Genomic DNA, 26,482 nt, shown 5'->3' with positions numbered 1-26,482 from the left:
GCCATAAATAATTATCATTCAAAGCTTGGAGCTGATGAACAATAATAGAACTAGACTGGTTACATTTTTCTCACCAGGATGGGGTGTGCTTTTTGGAAAGTTTACAAATGCTTACTGCATGAAAGCACCTGCACTTTCTGTCAACATTTTATTGCTTCAGGTTAGTGAAGAGACTCCAAATAGATGACATGACCTTTCAAATTCCTTATTTCACACCACCACCCTCTGAAATTCCAAAGAGTATATTGTAATTTGTGCCTGATGCCTTTAAGCAATCATTCTGGGGGAAATGATTTTAAATTTTAAAATGTGGCAAAGGATGGTGGAATAACTTGAAAAATGAATTGAAACCAATGAATCATTTTTTGATGACATGTTCAAATGTTAGGTTTCTGTTTCATTAGGTTAAAATCTAAATAAATATAAAACTATATGAATGTAAAATACATAGGTATGCATATACATATACAAACACCTGTGTTTATAGTTGAAAAGTTTTCTTAAATTGCCAGATAAAAGTTGATAATGAGTATGACTATAGTGGCATCTGATACTTAGCATTTTATAATTTATAAAGCACTTTCCTCACCAATAATCCCTGAGGTGAATAATTTAGGTATAATTATCCCTATTTTGCATATGAGAAAATTCATATTAAAAAATTTAGTGAAAAGAAAAAAAAATTTTAGTGATCTGCTGAAGGTAATATAAAGAGTAAAGAATGTAGCCAGAGATCAACCTTAGATCAATAAAACCCATCCACTTTACCATACTTCACCTCTTCATGAAAGGATCTACTGATGGAAAAACCTTAAAATAAATTTATTATCAAGGGGAGAAGGAGGGGGGTCAAGTTATAGAGTTTAGAAAACTTCTGAAACCATTACAGCTCTAACAAACCTGGAGCTAAGTAGAAATGAGCTACTATGATCTATTCTAGCTCCACCTATTTTACAGATGAGAAAACTAAAGCCCCAAATGGTGAACTGACTTGCCCAGTCACACATGCAGCAATACCTGCACTCTAACCTAGGCTAGTAATGATTCCAGTGCCCCTTTCCCCGATATATGCCTCGTCTTAAATAGCTTATACTCTTACATAGCTGTTATGATGCAACCTCCTTTTCCAGAAGATTGTAAGAAAGAAAAGGATCACTTTTTTCAATATTATTAGCAGAACACAGATGCTGAGAAATTAATCACTAAAAATGAAATTTATTAAATTATTATGCCACATTATTTAATGCTTACTTTAGTCCAGGAATGTCCAGAAGATTAGTTAATCCCGTCCAATTAATTTCTAGAAGCTGTTTAAAAAAAAAAAAAAAAAAAGAAAGAAAAAAATCATAAAGAAAAAAAATTTATTAATAAGAATTAAGCATGTATTCTTCTTACTTTACATGCTTCTCATTTTTAAATTTAATAGAAAATAAACCATTATAAAATATACAAATACAATTGAATGTTGACACTTTGTGAATCTCACAGCCCCCCACATACACATAATTCCAAATTTATGCTGCTACCAAATATGTTTTCAGTATAAATCAAAAGTACATGAGCTGAAATTTACCTTTCAATATGTGTAATATATTTGTAATATATATTATCTAAAAAGCAGGAAAGATCTTTTTTAGGAGAGGAAAGATTCAATTGGCATTTTGTAGACAAAACTTCTTGGAATTATAAAAATTATAAACCTGGAAGAGATCTGAAAAATCACCTAGAACATCAGCTTTATTTTATAGATGAGGAGCCTAGGGTTAAAGGTGAAGTGAAGTATTAAAGGTCACAGAGATTTGCCTTGAATCTTATATCCTGCTACCTCTTCTGCAAAACTAATATATGTAACACCAAAATAAAAATACATATAAATACAAGCTTTCATTATAAAAACTTAGAAAAATGTCAAAAATTTTTAGTAATACATCCAGCATTACAGGGAAAAAAAAATTTTTTGGCCAAACTGAAATAAAGACTTAATTGAATTCTTCTAAACTCTATGTTCCTGGATATTGTAACAGATCTCACATCCAGAGAGTTGAAGGGAAAGACTAAAAGTAATAAGACCCAACACTCATCACTTCTGAAGTTATGACAATTAACTAATATCTCAGGTTTTTTTTTCCCTATTAGCTGTTATCAGTGGAATCTTTCATAGGATTACGAAAAGGAAATTTTTTACTGCTGCTTAAAAAGCCTCCCATCATACTCCAACAATAGTCCTTTCAAGTTTTCAACTCCCAAAATATCCAACCTATATATATGCTTTTCATAGTCCCATTCAGTACTCCTTCTTTCCTACTTTCCTGAGAAAGCTGAGCTCCCTCAAGCTCTCCCTTTCCATCATTTCCCATATACCATGTAACAAAAATTTCTATGTTCATTCAGCCCTTCCTTTCCCCTGTTTCAAGAATTATGTCCTTTCCTCTGTAAGACTTACCTGTGCCCTTGATCAACACATATCAAGTATTTCCTCATTCTCATATATCCACTCATCCTTTAAATATTTTTTCTCTCTCATCCTTAAAATGAACAACTTCCCTCAAACTTGCTGACTTTTGAACTTGCATAATAACAAGATCAAAGAATTCTACAGTTGGAAATTATCATAGTGATCAACTAGAATAATGCTCTCAACTGGACAGACATGAAAACTGCAACCCAGAGAGGTTAATGATGTTGGAGCTGACAGGATTGGGATAAGACTCTAGGTTTTCTAATATCTCTTGTGCTTTTTTTGACTTTGCTGACAAATTCTTTAAGACAGTAATCTATTCTTATTATCTACTGTTTCTTCAATTCCTTGATAACCAAGTTTCTTCCTTTCCATGTCCATCTGCAACTTCAATTGAAACTGTTTCTTAAGAGTCAAGAGAATAGAGTAGCAGGAAGAAGTACAATAATCTCCACCCCTCAAAATAGAAAATTTCTTCCAAAAAGGTCTAGAAAATCCATCAGACTGAACACTTATCAAGAAATCAAAGTGATTCATTTTTCCAGGTCAGGTAAGCAGAGGGAGACAGAGAGGTTTTCAGACACTGGGGATGGGATCTGCCCATGAGACAAGTATGGAACCCTCTAATTCAAACAACCTGCATCCCAGGGAAAAAGAAAGGCCTAGATCTAATACAAGGACTTTAAATTTGTATATGGTGCAAGAATAGGTATTTGGTAGCTCTATATACTTTCAAGTCACAGATGGAGGATAGACTAAGCTGTAAGAAAGTGTGGTCATAGAACTAGGATGTTAACCAAAAAAAGTTCAAGTTCAAAAGCAAGCAGTAAATGTATGGCTTTCACTCTCAAGAGCAGAAAAGGGACTTATTTTCAGCCTCTAACCGAGTCTTAAACAGAATATCAGAAATCCCAAACTAAAGGAAAGCCTGAAATTCTGCCACTCAGACATATGACCAAGAACAACTTACTCAGCAAAATGGTACAATTCTACTGTTCTTTGCATATGGGAGGGAAAAAACAAATAGAGGACTTCTGAACATTCCTGATTAAAAGATCAGAATAGCATAAAAACTCTGAAGTGCAATCAGAGTAGTAAAAAGAAATATAAAAAGGTAAATAAGAAAGAACAACCATAGGGGATTAAAAAAGGTTAAATTGCATATATTCTAAGCCTAAGGAAGAAATAAAGGTTATCATTGACATTTGAATCTCTTTTGAACTGGTCAAAGGAGGAAGAATACACACTCATAACTGAGCAGAGAAATGTACTTCATTCAATAGGAAAATAGAAGGAAAAGATGAGAAAAGGAGGAGGAGGAATTAGAAGATTGCATTAAGGAGAAATTAGTTCTAAGCAAAACAAAGTCCAAGCAAGAATATAAAAAAAATATTTATAGTTCTTTCTGTGATGGCAATTTATAATTGAATTACCTTCTCCTTCTTTGAGAGTTTGACTCTGGCCTCAAACACATACTAGCTACATCATCCTGAGAAAGTCACTTACTCCTGTTTGCCTCAGTCCCTTATCTGTAAAATGCTGAGAAGGAAATAACAAACCATGGCCAAAAAAGCTCCAATTGAAGTCAAAGAGAGTCAGACATAACCAGAAAATTACTTCACAACTACTCCCCTCTAATAAAATAAGGATAACATTTGCAATACCTAACCTCAAAAAACTGCTGATCAAATATTTTGCAGGACTTGAATAAGATTTGAGTAGGAATTGAGTAAGATAGCTGCCTGAAAAAGAGGGGGGCAGGGTGCATATTTCCAGCTATCACAAATCTATAACATCAAAACCATGAAATTTACACTAGACTGAATAACAAGAAATCCAATAACAAACCAAAAAAGAAAATTCACAAGAGGTCAATCAGAAGCTGAAAGACAATAGGGAAAGGGCCTTGTCAGCAAAGCTGGCACAGCACAGAACATCTTCCCTATAAGTTCCAAAAATGGGCAAGGTACAAACATTGTCTACAAGAATCCATGTTAGAAGACAGCAAGAGCCTCCTAATATCATTCCAAAGTAGTCAGATACTTTAGAAATCCTGGAGTATGCCAATGGGCAGTGTCAAACTAAAATTGTGCCAAGGAACTCAGACCAGAAAAGCCAAGACCCAGAAGCTCTGAGGTGCCCAGTACTCGGTCCTGAAACACTGTAAAGAGCAAGTTCGCTGAACCTCCAAGATTTAGAGGGCCTAAATGTGGAAGAGATGGAGGCAAGCATAGAAATCTAGGAAACCCAAGGAGAAACTATTCTGATTCAAAAGCATAGTGAAGTTTATTAAATTGCTAGTATAATTCAGTAATAAAATGTTTATTTCTAATATTTTCAAGATAAAATCATTATTTTTAGACTTAAAATTATTCATTTGATGGAAGTTTAATAGATCTGACTCAGTACTACACTACATACTTCAAGTTCTTGATACCTTTTCTTCTTTCTAAATAGATTCCAGATGGTTTTCTTAAATCACTTTCTAATATATTAACATAATACTTCTAGTTGTACAAACTTCTATTTACTTCTATCTTCTCACAGGCCACCTTGACTAGATACTATGTCTCAGAAGACTTCACTCTCAACTCAGGACCTCTCATTGAGGAATCCTGCTGTCCTGATTCCTAGAGAGTTCACATAACCCCTAACATCGAGGTCTGCCTACAATTTGGCTTCATTCTGTGCCCTGGGCAATTCTTCCTCCTCCTCCCACTTTTAGATTCATAATTAAACAGTTCTGTCACTGTTCCTGGAAAGGGTATTTCTCTTAACTAATTCTCTTAACATTACTCACAGTGTGAAAGATTTCCAAACCAGAACAGGGCACACTTCTTCCATATCTATTGTCTCCCTCTATTAGAATATTTGGACTTACAGCTAAAATGGCAGAGAGCAGATATGACTCCTGTAACCTCCTCTAACCTTCTCTGAAACTAACAGAAGATCAAGCCTCTAAGTGGGTTCAGAAGTCAAAGAATCCACAAATCCTTGGAGTATAATACATTTCTAGAAGAAGATACCCTTGGAAGAACTTCAGAACAGGTCTGTTTCAATCAGGCAGGGGGACAGTCAGCTGAACCTAGACGGCAGCATAGGGAGGCCAGGGCAAAGAGCTGGGGCAGGGAGTCAGATCATAGTAGCTTCCATGCACCTGGAAATCTTCTGTGAGCCTGTTAGACCACTCTATCCTGATTGCAAGCAGATGGTTTGGCAGATTTGCTTTTTGTAAAAGACAAATTGTAAACCACTGAGCCCCAGAACAATGCCAGCACTGGAAATCAATCACCAGAACTGCCCCAGGGCAAATTAAAGCAGCTATCTCGCCTTTGCATTGAAGAGATACGAAGCCTTATTTTAAAAAAAGGATAAACAAAAAATAACTCTCACCAAGGCAGCTTTTATGGAGAGAGAAAACAGATCTCAAATCCTGAGGTTGCTAAAGGCAAAGCAACTCCAGAAGAAGCCCCAGAGAGACATGAGCTGGTCCCCATTTCTTCAAAGATTGCACAAAGGCTCTTAGAGAGTTAGAAGAAAAACAGGGAAATGAAATGAGATCATTGCAAGAAGGAATAGAAAAAATTGAAATGAAAAAAAATCTTAATTGGCCAATTGCAAAAGGAGCTAAAAAAAGGTAACTGAAGAAGTGAATGACTCAATAAGACTTCAAGAATCAGTCAAAAACAAACAAAAAAAAAGAAAGAAAAAATAGAAGAAAATATGAAATATCTCCTAGGAAAAACAACTGACCTGGAAACCAGATCTAGGAGAGACAATCTAAGGATTATTGAGCTTCCTGAAAGTCATGATGAAAAAAAGAATCTAGACATCTTACAGGAAATCATAAAAGAAAACTGCCTTGATATCTTAAAATCAGAAAGCAAAATAGCCATGGAAAGAATCCACTGATCACCTGAAAGAGTCCCCAAAATTAAATCCCCAAGGAATATTATGGCTAATTTCAGAACTATTGTGCCAAGGAAAAGATATTGCATGCGGCCAGAAAGAAACAATTTATACACCAAAGAGCCACAATTAGGATTACCCAGGAGCTAGCAGCTTCTACCTTAAAGGATCAAAGGGCTTAAAATCTGATATTCCAAAAAAGCAAAGGAACTGGGATTACAGCCAAGAATAAGCTATCCAGATAAAATGAGCATTATCTTTCAGGGAAGAAGATGGACATTCATAGGTGAATTTCACCTATTTCTAATGAAAAGACCAGAACTGAACAAAAAATTTATTCTCAAAAGACAGAAGTCAAGAGACTTGCATAAAGAAGTAAAAAGGAAAGAACTCTTAAGAACCATATTTCTGTTATAGGTATACTTAGAGAATGTAGGTAAAACTTGATTTTATTATAATATAAAAAAGAAATAGGGGTAGAAAGGGAATCATACTGGAAGATGAGGGAAAAGTAGGTAAAATAAGGGAAATTACATCTCGTGAAGAGGCAAAAAAAATCTTTTATAATTAAAGGAAAGAAAGGAGAGAAATGAGCATTGATTGAATCTTACTCTCATTAGATTTGGCTCCAAGAGAGAATAATCAGGCATATTTGGTGTCACAAAAAAAAAAAAACCTTGTCTCATGTTATAGGGAGGGAGAGGGGGAAAAGAAAAGGAAAGACTCATAGAAAACAGAAGAATTAGGGGAAAGGTTTAAAAAGGGAGGATGGGCTCTAAAGAGGGAGGACTGAGGGAAGTGGTCATCAAAAGCAAAATACTGGGGAGGAAGGAAAAGAGATAGGAAAGAGAAAAGCATAATTTAAGGTAAATAAGATGGCAGGAAATACAGAATTAATTATTTTAACTGTGAATGTGAATGGGATGAACTCCCCCATAAAATGGAAGCAGATAGCAGACTGGATTAAAAGCCAGAATCCTACAATAAGTTGTTTAAAAGAAACACATTTAAAGCATAGTGAGATACATATAGAGTGAAGGTAAAGGACTAGAGAAAAATATATTATGCTTCAGGTGAAGAAAAAAAAGCAGGGTCTGCAATCCTGATCTCAGATCAAGTAAAAGCAAAGTTAGATCTAATGAAAAGAGATAAGGAAGGAGACTATATCTTACTAAAGATTACCATAGATAATAAAGCAATATCAATACGAAACACATATGCACCAAGTGGTATAGCATAGAAATTCCTATAGGAGAAGTTAAGAGAAATACAAGAAAAAATAGACATCAAAACCATACCAGTGGGGAATCTCAACCTTGCTCTCTCAGAACTAGCTATAACAAACCAGAAAATAAATAAGTTAAGGAGGTAAACAGAATGTTAGAAAAGTTAGGTATGATAGATCTTTGGAGAAAATTAAATGGAGACAGAAAGGAGTTTACTTTTTTCTCAGTGGTTCATGGAAACTTAAACAAAAATTGTCCATGTGTTAGGGCATAAAACCTCAAAACCAAATGCAGAAAGAGACAGAAATAGTAAATGCATTTTTTCAGACCATGATGCAATAAAAATCATACGCAATATAAGGCCAAGTAATTGGAAACTAAATAATCTCATCCTAAAGAATGAATGGGTGAAACAGCAAATCATAGACACAATAATTTCATCTAGGAGAATGAAATAATGAGACAACGTACCAAAATTTGTGGGATGTAGCCAAAGAGGTAATAAGGGGAAACTTTATATCTTTAGAGGCTTACATGCATAAAACAGGAAAGAAAAGATCAATGAATTGGGCTTGCAACTAAAAAAGCTAGAAGAAAAGATTAAAAACCCTCAATACCAAACTTGAAATTCTAAAAATAAAAGGAGAGAATAATAAAAGTGAAAGTTTAAAAAAAGGTATTGAATTAATAAATAAAACTAAGTGCTGGTTTTATGAAAAAATCAACAAAATAGATAAACCTTTAGTTAATTTGATTAGCAAAAGGAAAGAGGAAAATCAAATTGTTAGTCTCAAAAATGAAAAGGGAGAACTTTCCACCAAAGAAGAAATTAGAGCAATAATTAGGAGTTACTTTGCCCAACTTTATGCCAATAAATTTGACAAACTAAGTGAAATGGAAGAATACCTACAAAAATACAGATTGCCTAGATTAACAGAAGAAGAAATATTACTTAAATAGTCCCATTTTAGAAAAAGAAATAGAAGTTATTAATTAACTCCTAAAGAAAAAATTCCCAGGACCAGATGGATTTACATGTAAATTCTACTAAACATTTAAAGAACAATTAATTCTAATATTATAAAAACTATTTGTTTTGTTTTTTTTTTCCCTGAGGCTGGGGTTAAGTGACTTGCCCAGGGTCACACAGCTAGGAAGTGTTAAGTATCTGAGAGCACATTTGAACTCGGGTCCTCCTGAATTCAAGGCTGGTGCTCTATCCACTGTGCCACCTAGCTGCCCCTATATAAATTATTTGAAAAAAATAGGGAATGAAGGACTCCTACCAAATTATAGACAAGCTCCCTAATGAATATTGTTGCAAAAATCTTAAATAAAATATTAGCAAAGAGATTACAGAAAATCATCTCCAGGATAATACATCATGACTAAGCAGGATTTATAGCAGGAATGCAGGGCCGGTTCAATATTAGAAAAACTATTAGCATAATTGACTATATCAATAACCAAATTAACAAAAAACATATGATCATCTCAATAGATGCAGAAAAAGCATTTGATAAGATCCAACATCTATTACTATTAAAAACACTAGAGAGTATAGGAATAAATGGACTTTCCTTAAAATAATCCCTAGCATCTATTTAAAACCATCAGCAAGCATCATATATAATGGTGATAAACTGGATCCATTCCCAATAAGATCAGGGATGAAACAAGATTGCCCATTATCACCATTGCTATTCAATATTGTATTAGAAATGCTAGCTTTGGTAATAAGAAAAGGAAAAAAAGAGATTAAAGGAATTAGAGTAGGTAATGAGAAAACCAAATCATCACTCTTTGCAGAGGATATGATGATATACTTAGAAAACCCCCGTGAGTCAACTAAAAAACTATTAGAAATAATCCACAACTTTAGCAAAGTTACGGGATACAAAATAAATCCACATAAATTATCAACATTTTTATACATCACTAACAAAATCCAACAACAAGAGATACAAAGAGAAATTCCATTTAAAATAACTGTTGATAGTATAAAATATTTGGGAATCTAACTGCCAAGTGAACATCAGGAACTATATAAGCAAAACTACAAAACACACAAATAAAGTCAGATCTAAACAATTGGAAAAGCATCAAGTGCTCTTGGATAGGTCGAGCGACTATAATAAAGATGACAATACTACCTATACTACCTAAACTAATCTATTTAGTGCTATACCAATCAAACTCCCAAAAAACTATTTTACTGACCTAGAAAAAAAATAACAAAATTCATCTGGAAGAACAAAAGGTCAAGAATTTCAAAGGAATTAATGAAAAAAAAAAAATAAAATAAAAGGAAATGAAGGTGGCTTAGCTGTACCAAATCTAAAATTATATTATAAAGCAATGGTCATCAAAACTATTTGATGCTGGCTAAGAAACAGAGAAATTAATCAGTGGAATAGATTAGGCTCACAGAACAATAATTACCTCTCAGATCTGTGGAGGACGAAGGAATTTGTGGCCAAAGAATAAATAGAGTATATCACAAAATAGATAATTTTGATTATATTAAGTTAAAAAGTTTTTGTACAAACAAAACTAAAGCAGACAAAATTAGAAGGGAAGCAATAAACTTTTAGGGAAAACATTTTTACATTTCAAAAGTATGGATAAAGTGCTCATTTCTAAAATACATAGAGAATCGACTCAAATTTATAAGAATTCAAGCCATTCTCCAATTGATAAATGGTTAAATGATATGAACAGACAATCTTCAGATGAAGAAATTGAAACTATTTCAGGTCATATGAAAAGGTACTCTAAATCACTATAGATCAGGGAAACTCAAATTTAGACAACAGCGAGATAACACTACACACCTGTCAGAATGGTGTAAGATGACAGGAAAAAATAATGAAGAATGTTGGAGGGGATATGGGAAAACTGGACACTGATATATTGTTGGTGGAACTGTGAACAGATCCAACCATTCTGGGGAACAATTTGGAGCTATGCTCAAAAAGCTATCAAACTGTGCATACATATCCTTAGATCTAGCAATGTTTCTACTGGGTTTAAATCCCAAAGAGATCTTAAAGGAGAGAAAGGGACCCAAATGTTTGTGGCAGCCCTTTTTATAGTGGCTAGAAATTGAAAACAGAATGGATGCCCATCAATTGGAGAATGGCTGAACAAATTGCGGCACACAAATGTTATGAAATATTATTGTTCTGTAAGAAAGGACCAGCATGGGGGCAGCAGCTAGGTGGTGCAGTAGATAGAGCAGCAGCCCTGAAGTCAGGAGGATCTGAGTTCAAATCTGGCCTCAGACACTTAACACTTCCTAGCTGTGTGACCCTGGGCAAATCACTTAAGCCCAATTGCCTCAGCCAAAAAACAAACAAAAAAACAAACAAACAAACAAAAAAAAAAAAAAAAAAAAAAAAAAAAAACAAAAACAAAAACAAACAAACAAACAAACAAAAAAAACCACGACCAGCAGGATGATTTCAGAGAGGCCTGGAGAGACTCACATGAACTGATGCTAAATGAGATGAGGAGAACCAGGACATCATTATAGATGGCAACAAGATTATATGATGATCAATTCTAATGGACATAGCTCTCTTCAACAATGAGATGATTCAAACCAGTTCCAACTGTTCAGTGATGAAGAGAGCCATCCACACCCAGAGAGAGGACTGTAAGAACTGAATGTGAACCACAAAATAGCATTTTTATGCTTTTTGTTGATGTTTGTTTACATTTTGTTTTCCTTCAAGATCCAATTTTTCTTGTGCAGCAAGATAACTGTATAAATATGTATACATATATTAGATTTAACATATATTTTAACATATTTAACATGTATTGGACTAGCTGCCAATTAGGGGAGGAGGTAAAGGGAAGGTGGGAAAAGTTAGGAACAGAAAGTTTTGCAGGGATCAGTGTTGAAAAATTACCCATGCATATGTTTTGTAAACAAAAAAAATTTAATAAAAAATGTTTTTTAATTTAAAAAAGAATATTTGGTCTGTAAATGCAGAGGCTGTCTTTGCTTTTGTATTTGTAATCCAAGTGCATAGTATAATGTTTGGCATATTATAAGGGCTTAATAAATATTTTTTCTCCATTCATTTGATTTTATTCAAAGAAATCATAAAAGAAAAGGGATGGCAGTCATAGTCCTACTAAATAGAGAAATAAAAATTATAAAATCAAATACAACACTTCACATTTTGATTTACCAGTTATCTTTTATAAAACGAATGTAAAGGAATTAAGTTCAAAAATCTGTTGGGGCAATGTATGACCCTATCACAAGCAATTATTGTATGTTTAAAAAAAAAAAAAAAAAAAAAGCCTAGTTCGTGGCAGGACACAGTGGGAATAGACTAAAAAGACTTGTTCTCCTATTTATTGTGGGATCTGATACATGTCACTTCACCACAATGAATTCTCACTTCCTTATCCCCTAAAATTTTAACAAAAACACTTCTATGAGCTGCCTCATAGAAGACTCATCTATTAAGTAAAATATAATTAAGTTCCTATTACACAAAAGATAACATGCTAGAAGTCAGGGATATGAAGAGAAAAATGACACAGGTTAGTACCTCAAAAGAATACTGTGTATTTGATAGTGAAAAAAATTAATATGATCCATTGTAGAGAATGATGGGTAAAGAAAAGGTCTCATTAGTCCTTAGAAAAATAAATGACTTTCTTACCATGGGAATATGGGAGAATAATCACAAAATCTAAGAACATTTCACAAGTGATCATACTGTATCGTTTCAAAACTTTCAAGAGAGAACTCACTACCTCCAAAGGGAGCCCACTTCTCTTTGAATACCTAATGATTATTGTAAAAATTTTCACTACATCAAACCTCATTTCAAGTGAGTAAGGAGTGGTGATTAAATGGAGGCTACAAATGAAGACTGTTTTCTAAATACTAGTTCAGTAGTTAAAAGGAGAACTATAGTATGAAAGACAAATTGACTGTTATCATCAAATATGTAAAATAGTTAAAGAATTTTATAGATAAAAAGCCAGCAAATTGAGAATAAGATATGATTATGATAACGGTGGTTATGCAAATCCTTGTTGAATGGCTAAAGCCTGACTAATAACAGTAATTCATATCTCAATAAAACTTTAAAGTTGTATAGCTCCATTGAAACCCTATACCAATATCTTACTGTGGCAAACAGGTGATGCTAAGTTCCCAAAGGCTACAACTGTGAAATATAATTCTGATATGTTCTATCTACAACAAGCTAGAAATATTTTAAGAAATCTTGAAAATATATGCTACTAGTCTAAGTACCAGCCTAAGTTGGTTCAAAGGGGTTCATCACTAGGAGAGCTGTTAAGAGATGAATTGTTCAGTCTCAACAATAATCAAAGGCAGTTTAAAAGAGCTGAGATTTATATCAATTGAAGGTTTACTCAAATGACAAAATTACAGACTGAATTTGCAGTTAAGGTTTGTGAAGCATGCTCCTCAACAATAATGCCATAACCTTATTGGCATTAAATATTACATATATTATTTAACACGCAAGAAAACATTTTAAAAATTATATAAATTAACCTAAAGGTTACATCTAGAAGTAAATGTTACAAAGCCATATTTGAGTCCTAGTCTCCTATTCCTAAACACAAGATTCTCTACATTAAACTATATTCCCTCTTTTTTAGAATATTAATTATTACTCAAACCCTAAAAATATGAATATAAAGAAAAAACTTAAAAATAGGTTAAGAATTTTCTTTAAGTCTTAGTAATTATACTTTTAAGAATACTCTTGTATTCATCTGTTGACAACTCGTGTTTCCAGAGCAATGTAACATTAATAATGAAAGTATTATTTCAATTTTTTAGATAGGAAGGGGTAATATAGTTCAGGGCAACTGGGGAAATCAGAAAACCAAGTTTCAAATCCTGGCTTTACCATATCATTGGTAAACCTTAGGTTTATCAATTGGTATACCTTAGGCATGTTGTAACCTCTGGGCAACCCATTTTCTGACCTGTAAAATGAGAGAATTGGACTAAAAGATCATTAAGGCTCTTTCCAATTCTAAGAATATGATCCTATGATTTCCAAGAAAAGTGATGCTAACAGAGGGGAAATGACTTGCTCATGGGTTACAGCATGAGGACAAGATTTGAATGGCAGGATTTTGGTTCCATTACTTCATGCATGGGAATGAAGATCTTGATAAGACACACCAATCAGCATAGATTCTGATAGTTGGTGACTTCATTGCAAAGTTGGAGATGAGGAAAAACATAAGGGAAAGTGGTTCAGAGAGGCCAAAGACCTTTAGATTATACCAGTCTCACATCTCTGTACCTTGAGCATTTTCTTCAAAAAAAAAAAAAAAAAAAAAAAAAAAGTAGGAACTGGACAGAGCTAGCATTAAGAAATATGTCAAAAAGTGAGAAACATTTAACACAAAGAAAAATATTTATTATAGATATCTAAGTTATTCCTGAGTCAGCTGTCTGCACAATCTAGCATAATGTTATATAGTATGTCTTTATTGCTATTTGGAAAACTTTGTAGTTTCAAGATGACTGAATTTAATATCTTTAATTATGGGAATCACAGTGTGACACATTTTAAAGTATATGATAATTAAGAAAGTACCTTTAAGGAATTGTCAGTCATCAAAGAACTTCATTCAGATTTTTGGAAGCATGTAATTAATCAGATAAACATGATGGTAGAGTATAAAAGAGAAAATCTCAGTGGAATACTCCATAGTCTAGATTCCAGCTTGTTTCATTACAACTCTGGAATTGTTTGCAGTGACAAACCCAACATTTTGCCTCATAAGATGTGGCTTTTCCAAGCGAAGCATAACAGTTTTTGTGGAATGAGTTCATGGTTTTCAGAAATGCAAGTCTCACTGGCTCTACAGCTTCCTGAAATAGAAGTCTTACTCATGCTGTTGCATTGGCTTCAGTTGCTCTGAGGCTTGTTCTTTGTCCTGGGAATAGGCATCCTAATTTTAGTTGCCTTTCCTGAGCTTTTCCCTAAAACAGATTTTATCATGTCCCTCCACTATTCTTACCTTGATGGATGCCTTTTGCATAGCCTGTTCTCTCAGCTGGGTGTATCTTCCCTTTAAATGTCAAAATGCTGCCTGTTTCTCCCCTGGCTCACATATCACTCTGCTTTTTTAGCCTACTACTACTCCAGCCCACACTGATCTCCCCTTTCTTTGACTATAGTCTGGCCCACCTACACAGCACTTGATTATATTCTTTGTTTTTAACTCTTGCACATATGTATGATCTGAAGTGCGGGCTATACAAATTCTTACACTAATGCTTTTTGTTTCTTTCCAAATATCCCCAGAGCCATGCTGAAAATGTATTATTAAATAGATGCTGCCAAAAGTGTTCGGGTAGGCAGGTATATCTCTGGAATAGTTTTTATCACAAATATTATTACATGGGCTTTTTTCCGTTTCATGAGTTGCCATCAAAAAGTGTTATCACATGTCTTGCCTAATAATTAAAAAATAATCTCATTTTATATAGCCATGTGTTACCCCTCATATCTTAATTACATACCACATAATCTACTTTCAGTAATACAATAACAATAAACAACAGTTTGTTTATTTGGCCGTGAGTTATCTCCATTGTTCTTCAAGAAAATTGTGGATCTATATGAATCATAAACTAAGATGGGTTTGAGTACAAATGACCTTCACAGTTTATGACTAGAATGGAGACCATGTTGGGGCTCCATATTATCAATAGTTGAAAAAGATAGACTAAGGAAATGCCATGAGAATATCCCTGAGATTTATCAGCCATGTGAGCGGAATCCAGTATTATTACTATCCAATAACAATACTGCCAACAGAGCTAATCTTCTATCAAAGAGGATCAGTCTCTCAATCATGCCAGAATCAATTCTATCTCTAGGCCTTTAACATGAGACAATGCGGGATAGCTAAATGGCACAGTGGATAGACCATTAGCCCTGAAGTCAGAAGGACCTGAGTTCAAATTAGACCTCAGACATTTAAAACTTCCTAGCTATGTGACCCTGAGCAAGTCACTTAACCCCAATTGCCTCAACAACAACAAAAAAAGATAATACAACTATAATAAATGTTATAAATTATCCTTTAATTTATTCTTATTAATGAGATTCAGAAAATCAATAATCTAGCTAAAGATTTTCTTTTGCTTTTTAAAACCAAAAGTTTACAGAACACTACATTTGAGCATATCATTTGGCATAATACTACTACTATATCTATACCCCAAAAGAATTAAATAAAAAGACTTATATTTATGAAAATATTAATAGCTGCTCTTTTGGTACAAAGAACTAGGATGCCAATAAGTTGGGGAATGGCTGACCAGACGATGATATATTAAAGTAATGGAAAAGTACTGTTTTGTTAGAAATCATGATGCAGACTGAACTATGACGGAGAACAACTTATACTATAACTATATCACTGTAAAGGCAAATAACCTTGAAAGACATGATAATTCTGATCAGATTCCAGAGGAATATCCTACCCAAACTTCCTGACAGAGAGGTGATGGACTTAAGACAGCTTTGGACAGAGGCAATGCTAGGGACTAGAGAAAGGAAGGAAGCGGTAATAAAAAAAAGGTTTTGGGGAAAAATGTTGAAAAGCTCAAAGTTTGCAGAGATTAAACACTAATACTAGCACCAACTTTCTGAAAAAAGAAGCTTTAAAGTTTGTATTTTTTATTGAGGAAGAATTACTTGGCAACCAGCAACATTCTCATATTTTCCAGCTTAAAGTAACTGACAAAAATTCCCTTCAGTCTGTAGCATCTGCTGGATAAATGTTTATTGCCCATATATGGCTTAACTGTCTAATTTAATGATTCCTAAATCTTTGGCTTCAGCTTTTTAAAAATAACCATTTTAGTTTTTAGTTTAGTTTTTTTTTTTTTGCGAGGTCTTCATAATAATATATAAATACTTTTTTCAGATAAAAATATTTATATGGCAGATTTAAATGAAATAAGAATAATATGAATTTTTGAGTAAAAAGTAGAGAGCAAAGCACTAAATTATGCTTATCAGTTAAGTTGCATTAAATTTCAGACCAAAAAGTAAAGCATAAACTTAAAGTACTGGATAACTTATTGAACTTTTGTTAATCTAAGAACTATTTAGAATATGTAATGAATACAGTTTGTACTCATGAAGCACTTTAATAGTTTTGAAACTAATTATGGACTTCCTTTAATAGAAAAATTATTGTGTAAGTTTAGATATAAAGATAAAAGATATCTAGCTTTTAAATATTCCTGACCCTCAAAACAAAATTATTAAATTATCAATACAATGGTGTATTTTTAAAAAATTAAGATAAATTTCTTAGTGGGTAAAAATAAATTCTTTGCTTCCATTTGGAAATATAGCCAATAAATGGCTGTGTGAAGCATTAACGTAATGATTTGACTATAGAGACCACACTGCGAAAGTGAGATCATTTCTTCTGTTAAATATTAAAACAGAGAAATTACATAATATGATTATGTAACAATTGAGCTAAAAGCCAAAAGTGGCCTTATTTATCCATTCAAATAATTCAGTATATAGTGTTACAGTCACATTGTTGTGTTGTGGGTTATCTAACCTGGAATTTTTTACCTTTTTTGTGTGTGTAAATGCACTCCTTTGGCAGTCTGATAAAATCTGAACCCTTTATTGAAATATTTTTAAATGCATAAAATAAAATACCTAGATTTACTAAGGAAGTCAGCTCTATGGTAATAAATTTATTAATATATTTATTTAAGGTCATAGACTTGATTAACTCAGACCTCATTTTTTAAGCCTGTTATTTTTTAAAATGTGTATAAGTTTTTGCCACACAAAGATTATGACACCATTATAAGCTTAAAAAAAAAAAAAAAAAGAAACAGTAAAAGTGTGGAAATTTGTAATTGCCAAAACTATGGTAAGTTAAACTTTTCCTAGCTAAGGAGCCCAAAAGATGAATCACCCTCTCTTGTTCTCCCTCCTGTCTTCCCTCACTCCACCCTACAGCAACTCTTGGATCAGTTCAAAGCTTAGAAATTTGATAGTCCTCTGTAGGCTTCCTTTCTCATTCAAGGCCACTTTTCCATTCTGACAAACTGTATGCCATGAAGCCACGGCTGCAGTTGCAGGTACTGGCCAAGAATCATCTATCTGTCAACAATGGAAAGCTGAGCCCAAGCAGAAGGAAGCAGGTATAATAACCTGGCAACATTAAAACTTGAGGAGCTCCTTTCCTACACATCCACAAGACTGCTTAATTGTCTCACTGATATGTGGTCAAAAAGAAACTGATGAACTTGAAAATCTCTTCATCTTTTATGAGACTCATAACAGGGATGTAGGCAGCTAATTCATGTCAATGGAAAGGCAACCTGACAGAAAGAGTTGGAACTTGAAGAAGAACTGGCTTCAAAATGCAACTCTTTTATTGTTCTACTATAGGTGGCCTAGAGCAAATTCCTTCACTTGTCTGGGTCTCAGTTCTCATCTGTGAAATGAGGCAGTTGAATAATATAGGTGGTGAAACCTCTTATAGCTCTAAGTCCATCTCTATGTGATCCTTCCTTAACTTGCCATGCTAGAAGCTGGAGGACATAGAATCATTCATCCTGGATAGAGACCTGTGAGGAAGCTATTACAATAGCCTGAGAAACCAGCTAGGTTTTAAGCTTTATCTACAGCAATAATAAAAGTAAAATCACAGGCTGTTTAGCTTTTATATGAGCCAGATTGAATATTCAAATGAGTACAATAAATATATGCAAATTATATCTAATATACAAAAAAAAAATGACCCTCTAAGCAAAATCATTTTTCATTTATATATCTGTATATATAGTTATGTGTATAAGCACACACATCTATTTATTTATTATTAATATGTAGGAAATCTTGACCCTATTTAAACAATTTTATCATAACAAACTTTACAAGGGTTTAAAAATGATCTCTCTCTCTCTCTCTCTCTCTCTCTCTCTCTTTTTTTTTTTTTGCTGAGGCAATTGGGGTTAAGTGACTTGCCCAGTGTCACACAGATAGGAAGTGTTAGGTATCTGAGGCCGAATTTGAACTCAGGTCCTCTTGACTTCAGGGCTGGTACTCTATCCACTGCGCCACCTAGCTGCCCCCAGGATAGATTCTTTAGAAAGAGAAATAGAGGTGATCCTAGTATGAATTTTTGGGTGGAAAGAAAGAAGGATAAATACAGAATACTTTTTCTCTACATCTAATCCCCTCTACTTTTATCAGTTAAGAAATTAAAAAATAGTAATGTGAACTTACAGGTTTTCTGAGGAAGAAAATGGACAAAGCTCCAACTAAAGGCATGTCCCCAATCAATGGTTCTAAGATAACTCTCATTGTACCATGAATCTAAAACAAAGAAAAAAGTTATATATCTTTATACAAGCCTAAAGGACAAAGCATATAAGACAAAAAAAGTATTATAATTTTAAAACTTAGTCTAAATGAGTAACACTAATGATTTCAGATTTTTCCAAAATGATACATACTAGGTTGTGTTACCATCTGCAATTTGTAAACAATAAACCTTTCAAAGAAATTATATCATGTGTAAAAAATATGTTCCATTTTTGATGTAATATATATTGACTACAAATTGAACATTTAGAGTTTTAAACAAGAACTTTACCTGTATACTTTTCACTCCAGCTCTACAGAAGTATCTTTTGATCTCCAAATCAATCTCACAATTTCCCACAAAACTAAAAGAGGAAAATAGATAATTTTAAATAAGAGCAATTAACAACAATCTACTGTAACCAGATTATTATATATTCTTAAGTCTAGGGTTCAAATGAAACTGTACCCCCAAAGAAATCAGGTCATAGATAAAATAGTTAAAATAAAATATAGATTCAATCATTTTATAAATAGATAGCACCCAGAAAGTTGAAAATCGGTAACAATAGTTGAACAGCAAATTAGACCAATATCGGAATATGAGAAAGAGAATAAGCTAGATCACATCTGACTAACTACATAACACTGTTAATGATCCCAAGTGGTTCTGTGGAACAAAACCCTATCTTTTTAACCCAAATACTCTTGTAAAGGTTCTGCATAATTGACTACCTTAGAATACTACAGACCTGGAAAATCAAAGTTGTAGATATCCAAAAGGGAACAGAGAGATGCATGGTGTGTAAAAGTAGACTGCAGTATATTTCAGATGATAACATAGTTGTAAAAAGTTGTGTAAGTAATACCACTCAGGAAAAGTATGATGTCAGCCAGTCATACATTAAGCTAACAGACAGTCTACATGGTATACTTTTTCTTTTAAGGTCGGGAGGAAACACTATACTATGTTGATTTAATCCTTCTGGGAAAACTGATATGAGACCATAAGCAAGAACTGTAGGAAGTGATGAAGCATGGCTGGATTCTGATCTGTACCCACAGAAAAAAAAAACCCAAACCCACAAGGTCACAAAACCAGGAAAGTGAAGTTCGAGTGGTAGCATTATATTGGCCATTGGGTAAGAAGCTGGTTCTGTGCATCTTCCCTTTTCTGGTCAGGCTAACTCCTAAGTGAGTGACAAGACAACAATAATTACCTGATCTGAAGGTCCAAAATAATCTGTCGTTTGTCCACATTTTCTGTGTATACTTTAACACCATTAATCCTCAGGGGCTGAAACAAGTTAAGATTTCAGAATTTCTCAGAGATCAACGCATTCTACTTTATTATATTTTTAGCTTTTCCTCTCTGTACCACTATCTTTCACAGATGTTCTCATTTAAGCTAGATTTTTTAAAAAATAGACAGCAGAAGGAGGAGGTTTCCATAATCATGAAATTCTGTAGTTTTCCTTTCATAAAGGAACACTACCATGATAAAAGAGAACTCCATGTTTAAATGATTATTAGCATTTTGTGAACAGAAGGGGTCATCTAACTTCAATTCTTTTTGGTCTGGATCTATAGAAAATTACTCTGTAATCAATATCTGTTTTAAGATCAACAAATTTAGTATGTGTCCATTACTTAAAATGAGAACCAGAAGACACACTGACAGTATCTTAAAATTTCTTTTCTCCCATGCAAATGTATCCCTGTTCTTCCATGCCTTGACAACATTTCAAAATTTTGAAGAAATATGAGTTCATCAATGTAGCAGCTACTCCCTCTGCCAGAGATGCTGATTTCAATACTGTTATATCTTAGCAGGCAAAACACAAAGAATCAGCTGATGGCCAACCTTTGGGCAAAGTGCCGCTGTGAATTCTGCTAGGATGGGTCACAGATTACAAAAACAAACTCACACACCAACCCATAAGTTTATACTCCAAGTCTCTTGTAAGAGCTTGTGGACTAAGACTATGGTCTCAAGAACGCAGAGTCACTTCCACATTGGAATCAGATTTAGGCTCTAAAGGAAAGTAGCAAACTATTAGCAAGTTATCAAGGGGCAGCAAAGTGACACAGTGGTCAGGGTGCCTGGATTGCAATTAGGAAGACCTAAATCCAAATATAAGTTCAAATACTTATTATCTGTGTGACCCTAGACAAATTACTTGATCAATGTCTGCCTCAGTTTCCTCATCTATGGGGATAATAAATTAGCAGTTACCTCTCAGGATTGTTGTGAGAATCAAGTAAGTTTAAAAATTATAAAAAATGCTGGGATATACAAAGTGCTATATAGATGTTTGCTGCTGCTGCTATCATTATTAAATTTTCTTTCCAACTATTTCCTACAACTTTTACTTTTAAGATGTTTTTTAAAAAGGGGTGTTTGTAGCCAAACAACATACTAACCACACACAATTGTGTGTGGTTTTTCTTAACATGTTTTAAAGCCTCTGTGAAAGAATGAAAAGAGAACACAATAGACCTTGCACCCAGGATAAAATCCTCTGGAAAATCCTGGCTGCCTGATCTTTGTCTTCAATTTATTGGGAACAGAATTTTCTCATATACAAAGTGATACATATATATATGCTTTAAAGTTTCCTCCTAGCTCAATGAACCTATAATCCTCAATTCTATGGAACGATCAAAAATAAAATGCTAATATATACAAGTAATTTTCATTTTGTAAAAATTATCAATTGATTATTATTAAAACAATGAGAATTATAGCTATGTGTTATACAGTATTTACATGCACATATGCAAGCTAGGAATGCTAAAATTCCATACAACAAAAGATCATCTAATTAAAAATTATGTAAAGCTGGATCAAAATAATCCTTAGAAAGAATATTTTAAAAATAGCTCTGTGTCACCATGATATACAACTGGAATAAGTGGTTGTATACATGAACTGGTTTTGAGAACATACTGCATAATAGTTTATTCATCCTACTTACTGTTATTGCTTGAAATACTTCCATTAGAGACAACCATCCCTTGGGATATGTTTTTAATAAATGTTTTGTTAAAATATAAGTACCCCCAATAAATGCTGCATAAAGCTGATTTTCAATAATTTAATTCTTTTTATATCAGGATTCCAGCATTTCTAATTGTTCATATTCCAATTTATCCAAAAGCTATTTTTTTAAAAGACTCATAGCAAAAGTAAGAAAAAAAGAGTGGCAAGTGATGTGGAAAAGATAAGGTATGGAAGGTTGAGAAATTTTTTAACAAAGACATAATTGGAAGAAGAAAAAGCAAAGTAGAATGCTAAAATGTTAATTCCTGGGGAGCAAGAGAGTATAATCAAGGAAATGGGAAAGTAAGCAAGTAAAGGGGAAATAACTATGACATGACAGAGGAATGATTAAAAAGGAAATTTTCATCTTTTTTTTTTTTTTTTTTTTTGGCTGAGGCAATTGGGGTTAAGTGACTTGCCCAGGGTCACACAGCCAGGAAGTGTTAAGTATCTGAGACCAGAATTGGGCTTAAGTCCTCCTGACTTCAGGGCTGTTGCTCTATCCACTGTGCTACCTAGCTGTCCTGAAATTTTCATCTTTCAATTAAAGACAAGCTTACTCTACACTTCATAAAACAGTTTTGCAAGGAGCTCACTCTAATGGATATATAGTAAAAATGGAAAGACAAAATGATAAAGTAGAAGAGTAAAGAACAGAATAAACAAATATCAATTTTCTCATATGCAAAATGGGAATAATAATATCTATAGTACTTAACTCAGAGAATAGTTGTAATGAAGAAACAAGAAAGCATAAATAGCAATTTTCAAACCTTAAAAGTGTTCTATATAATTATGTTCCCCACTGCTCAGTAGTTCAATAGAAATTTTACTATGTCACATGAAACTTCTTCTATGTGCCTATCAGATAGAAAAGAATAATTCTAAAGACACTGACCTGATGACCCATATCAATCTTTGTGAAACTGAAGGTACTAAGGTGAGCATTTGCTCCCCGCACAGCTGGTTCTATTGTTTCTCGAAACAATTTCTCTATAAACTGGCAAATAAAAGGCCACATATGTTTTACAGTCTAGAAAAGAAAAATAAGAATCTGTTATTAATTAAAAAAAAAAAAAAGTTACAAAAACACAACCTGTTTAAGTCGAGAACACTGTACCTGCAACCAAATTTATGTTTTAGGTGCTGCTTTACATTTTATATCCTGAGAACTTACTATACTTCAGATGATTGAGGAAAAGAAGGGAGTATAAGGAGGTAGAAAATGAAAGGATTCTGTTTACTATTCAGTATAACTATGATAAACCAGAATGTTCTAGGCAGAAAGTATTCTAGATAACTAAGTTTTTATTTTCTCTCACATTCATATAATATTTAATATTTGAATTAAATTTAACTGAAGGTTAGTCTTTTTTTGCTAATTTTTTTCATTTTAATCTACTTTCTTTTCTTAGAAAGCAAACATAACTAATTTTTATGACTAAGGAACATCTAATATGCCTTAAGGCAATCATTTAATATTAATTTTCACTCTAAACTATTAGAGATATAGAAGGTTTAGGAGATATAAATTAATATATTCTAAAAGGCATAGTGCCTGAGACATGCTTTTGTTTTACCTTTTTTGACTATTCCTTCATATAAACCAGGGATTACTGTGTTTTAGTACAGCCATTACTGCGAAAAATCAATCATAGAAGGTCAAAATGCAGAATATTTGCTATGAACTAGTTCAGCCATTCTAAAAAACAATTTGGAACAATGCATTAAGATTACTAAAATGTGTGTGCTCTTTGATCCAGCAATACCACATACGAGGGTTATAACACAAAGAAATCAAAGAAAGGGAAAATGGACCCACAAAAATATATATAATACACTTTTTGTATTAGTAAAGAAATGGAAACTACAGGTGTACCCATCAACAAGAGAATGAATGGCTAAACAAGTTATAGTATATGAGTGTAATGGTATACTATTCTACAGTAAAAAATAAAAGGTAAAGTTTCAAAGAAATCTGAGAATTATATGAACTTATACACTGTGAAGAACTAGAAGAACTATTTAAAAATAACAAGGTAAAAATAGTAATTTTGAAACTACAAAGAATTATGATCAATTCAATGACCCACCACAGTTCCAGATAATTGATACTGACACTGCATGTGACCTACTGTCTTACAGAGAGATAATAGACTCAAATGCAGAAAGAGTTACTGGGTAAAACTCTTATTTTTTTCCCCAATGCAATGAAGTACGATAGAAATGTGGGAATAAGGATAGGATTAACCCCACCAAAAAATGAAAGAGGATTACTCAAAACATTCTTTAAAACCCAAGAAGAAAACAATAGATATTTTTATTATCTTTAAAAATGATAAAATGAATTTCACTCTGTACTTGACATGTACCACAAATCTAAAATTTTATGTACGATCATTTTTTTCTGTTTTATTGTGTATGTATGTGGGCACCCACAAATATTACATAAACACATACATGAAAATTATTGTTTCATTTAGTAAAATTAATATTAAAATAAAAACATTAATAAAATAAGCAGGAGGTCACAGAAAATATGCCAGTAACATTCCTTTAGGCTTTTTTATAGTCACAATTAAAGGACACTTCTCACAGCTAACAAGTAACCCAACACAACTGAGTTCTATCCGTAACAAAGAAAAAACCAAAATACAGATTCTGCTACACAATTTTTAGTACCATAAACTTTAAAATTCCAAATAGGAAAGAGTAGCATTTCATCTCATTTTCTAATTCTTATGGAAGACAAAAAGACTTGAGTCTTACCTTATTTAGCCATTCCGCTCTTTCAGTGTCAGGAAAATGGACCTAAGACAAAAAAAATATAGATACACGAGATTAATTTGAGCATTAACAGGGAAAAAAAAGACTCAGGTTTGCCAATGTCTATAAATACTTGACTTGATTATATAATATTGCTTTAGAGAACCTATTATTTCTATACACTCTATAGCTACAAAACTAAGTCTATTGTAAATCTACTTTTCTTACAAAAACAAGCATAACTTGTTAATAAAACATTAATGCTTTTGAATGATCATTGAGTAATCAAAATTTAGTTTTCCCACCATAAAATATCAAGCTATTTTAAGCATAGATGGGAGACATATCTGTTCTTCCTTGAAACACCATTTCCTGCTCAAGAAACATTAGGAATTTCCTAATGTATATTGTATCAAATCCCAACTTGGTATTCATTTGAAACTACTAGCCTTTCTTACCACTAACCTATCTAATTATTATAACTTTTTATTTACAAGACATACACATGGGTAATTTTTCAGCATTGACCCTTGGAAAATCTTCTGTTCCAACTTTTCCCCTCCTTTCCCCCACCCCCTAACCTAGATGGCAGATAGACCAATATATATTAAATATGTTAAAGTATATGTTAAATGCAATATATGTGTACATATTTATACAGTTATCTTGATGCACAAGAAAAATCAGATAAGGTAAAAACCTGAGAAGGAAAAAAAAAATTACCAACGGACAAAACCAGGAGTGGAAATGCTATGTTGTGGTTCATGTTCATTTCCCATAGTTCTTTCCCTGGGTATAACTGGTTCTCTTCATTATTGAACAAGTGGAACTGATTTGGTTCACCTCATGGTTGAAGAGGGCCACGTCCATCAGAACTGATCATCATATAGGGTTGTTGTTGAAGTATATAATGATCTCCTGGACATGCTCATTTCACTCAGCATCAGTTCATGTAAGTCTCTTCAGGCCTTTCTGAAATCATCCTGCGGGTCATTTCTTACAGAACAATAATATTCTACAACATTCACATACCACAATTTATTCAGCCATTCTCCAACTGATGGGCATCTACCCATTTTCCAGTTTCTGGTCACTACAAAAAGGACTGCCACAAACATTTTTGCACATACGGGTCCCTTTTATCTCTTTGGGATATAAGCCCAGTAGTAACAGTGCTGGATCAAAAGGTATGCATAGCTTGATGGCTCTTTGAGCATAGTTACAAATTGCTCTCCAGAATGGTTGGATACATTCATAATTCCACCAACAATGTATCAGTGTCCCATCAACTACATTTTTAAAAAAATTTCTCTACCTTTAAAAATCTTATCCAGTCAAATGTGTCTACTTATCTCTTTATACAAAAATTAATATTCATACAGGTTTCCTTATATATTAAAGAATCTAAGAGCTAGAAAGGACTTCAGAGCCATTTAATCCAACCTAAACACAACAGTATCCTCAGCAAGTGGTCAGTCATTCAGACTATATTTAACTAAGAGGGGATTGTAGGCTCTCCTCTTGTCTATGTCTAACATTCAAAATTCAGCTCAACTCATTTTTTCTAAGAAGCCAGCTCCCCAAATCTGTCCATTCCTTAAAAATTTCCCTCAGTAGAATCAAGAGAATCTTGTACACAGCAACAGCAATACTATGCGATGATTAACTCTTCTCAACAATAAGGTGATTCAGGCTA

General features: G+C 33.3%; 1 protein-coding gene across 1 annotated transcript in view; it reads right to left on the bottom strand.

Moving 5' to 3' along the window:
• The window catches only part of ESYT2 (extended synaptotagmin 2), a 96,298-nt gene that overhangs the window by 30,060 nt on the left and 39,756 nt on the right, over nucleotides 1-26,482 (bottom strand). The window contains 6 exon segments of the mRNA XM_074267299.1: nucleotides 1,252-1,307; nucleotides 18,900-18,989; nucleotides 19,270-19,342; nucleotides 20,198-20,274; nucleotides 22,919-23,053; nucleotides 24,790-24,831. Of these exon segments, the coding sequence (XP_074123400.1) occupies nucleotides 1,252-1,307; nucleotides 18,900-18,989; nucleotides 19,270-19,342; nucleotides 20,198-20,274; nucleotides 22,919-23,053; nucleotides 24,790-24,831 (473 nt within the window).

Source organism: Sminthopsis crassicaudata, chromosome 5, assembly GCF_048593235.1.
Source record: "Sminthopsis crassicaudata isolate SCR6 chromosome 5, ASM4859323v1, whole genome shotgun sequence".
NCBI classification, from domain to species: domain Eukaryota; kingdom Metazoa; phylum Chordata; class Mammalia; order Dasyuromorphia; family Dasyuridae; genus Sminthopsis; species Sminthopsis crassicaudata.
Note: the sequence above shows the minus strand (reverse complement) of the source record. Positions and strands in the feature narration are given on the sequence as shown.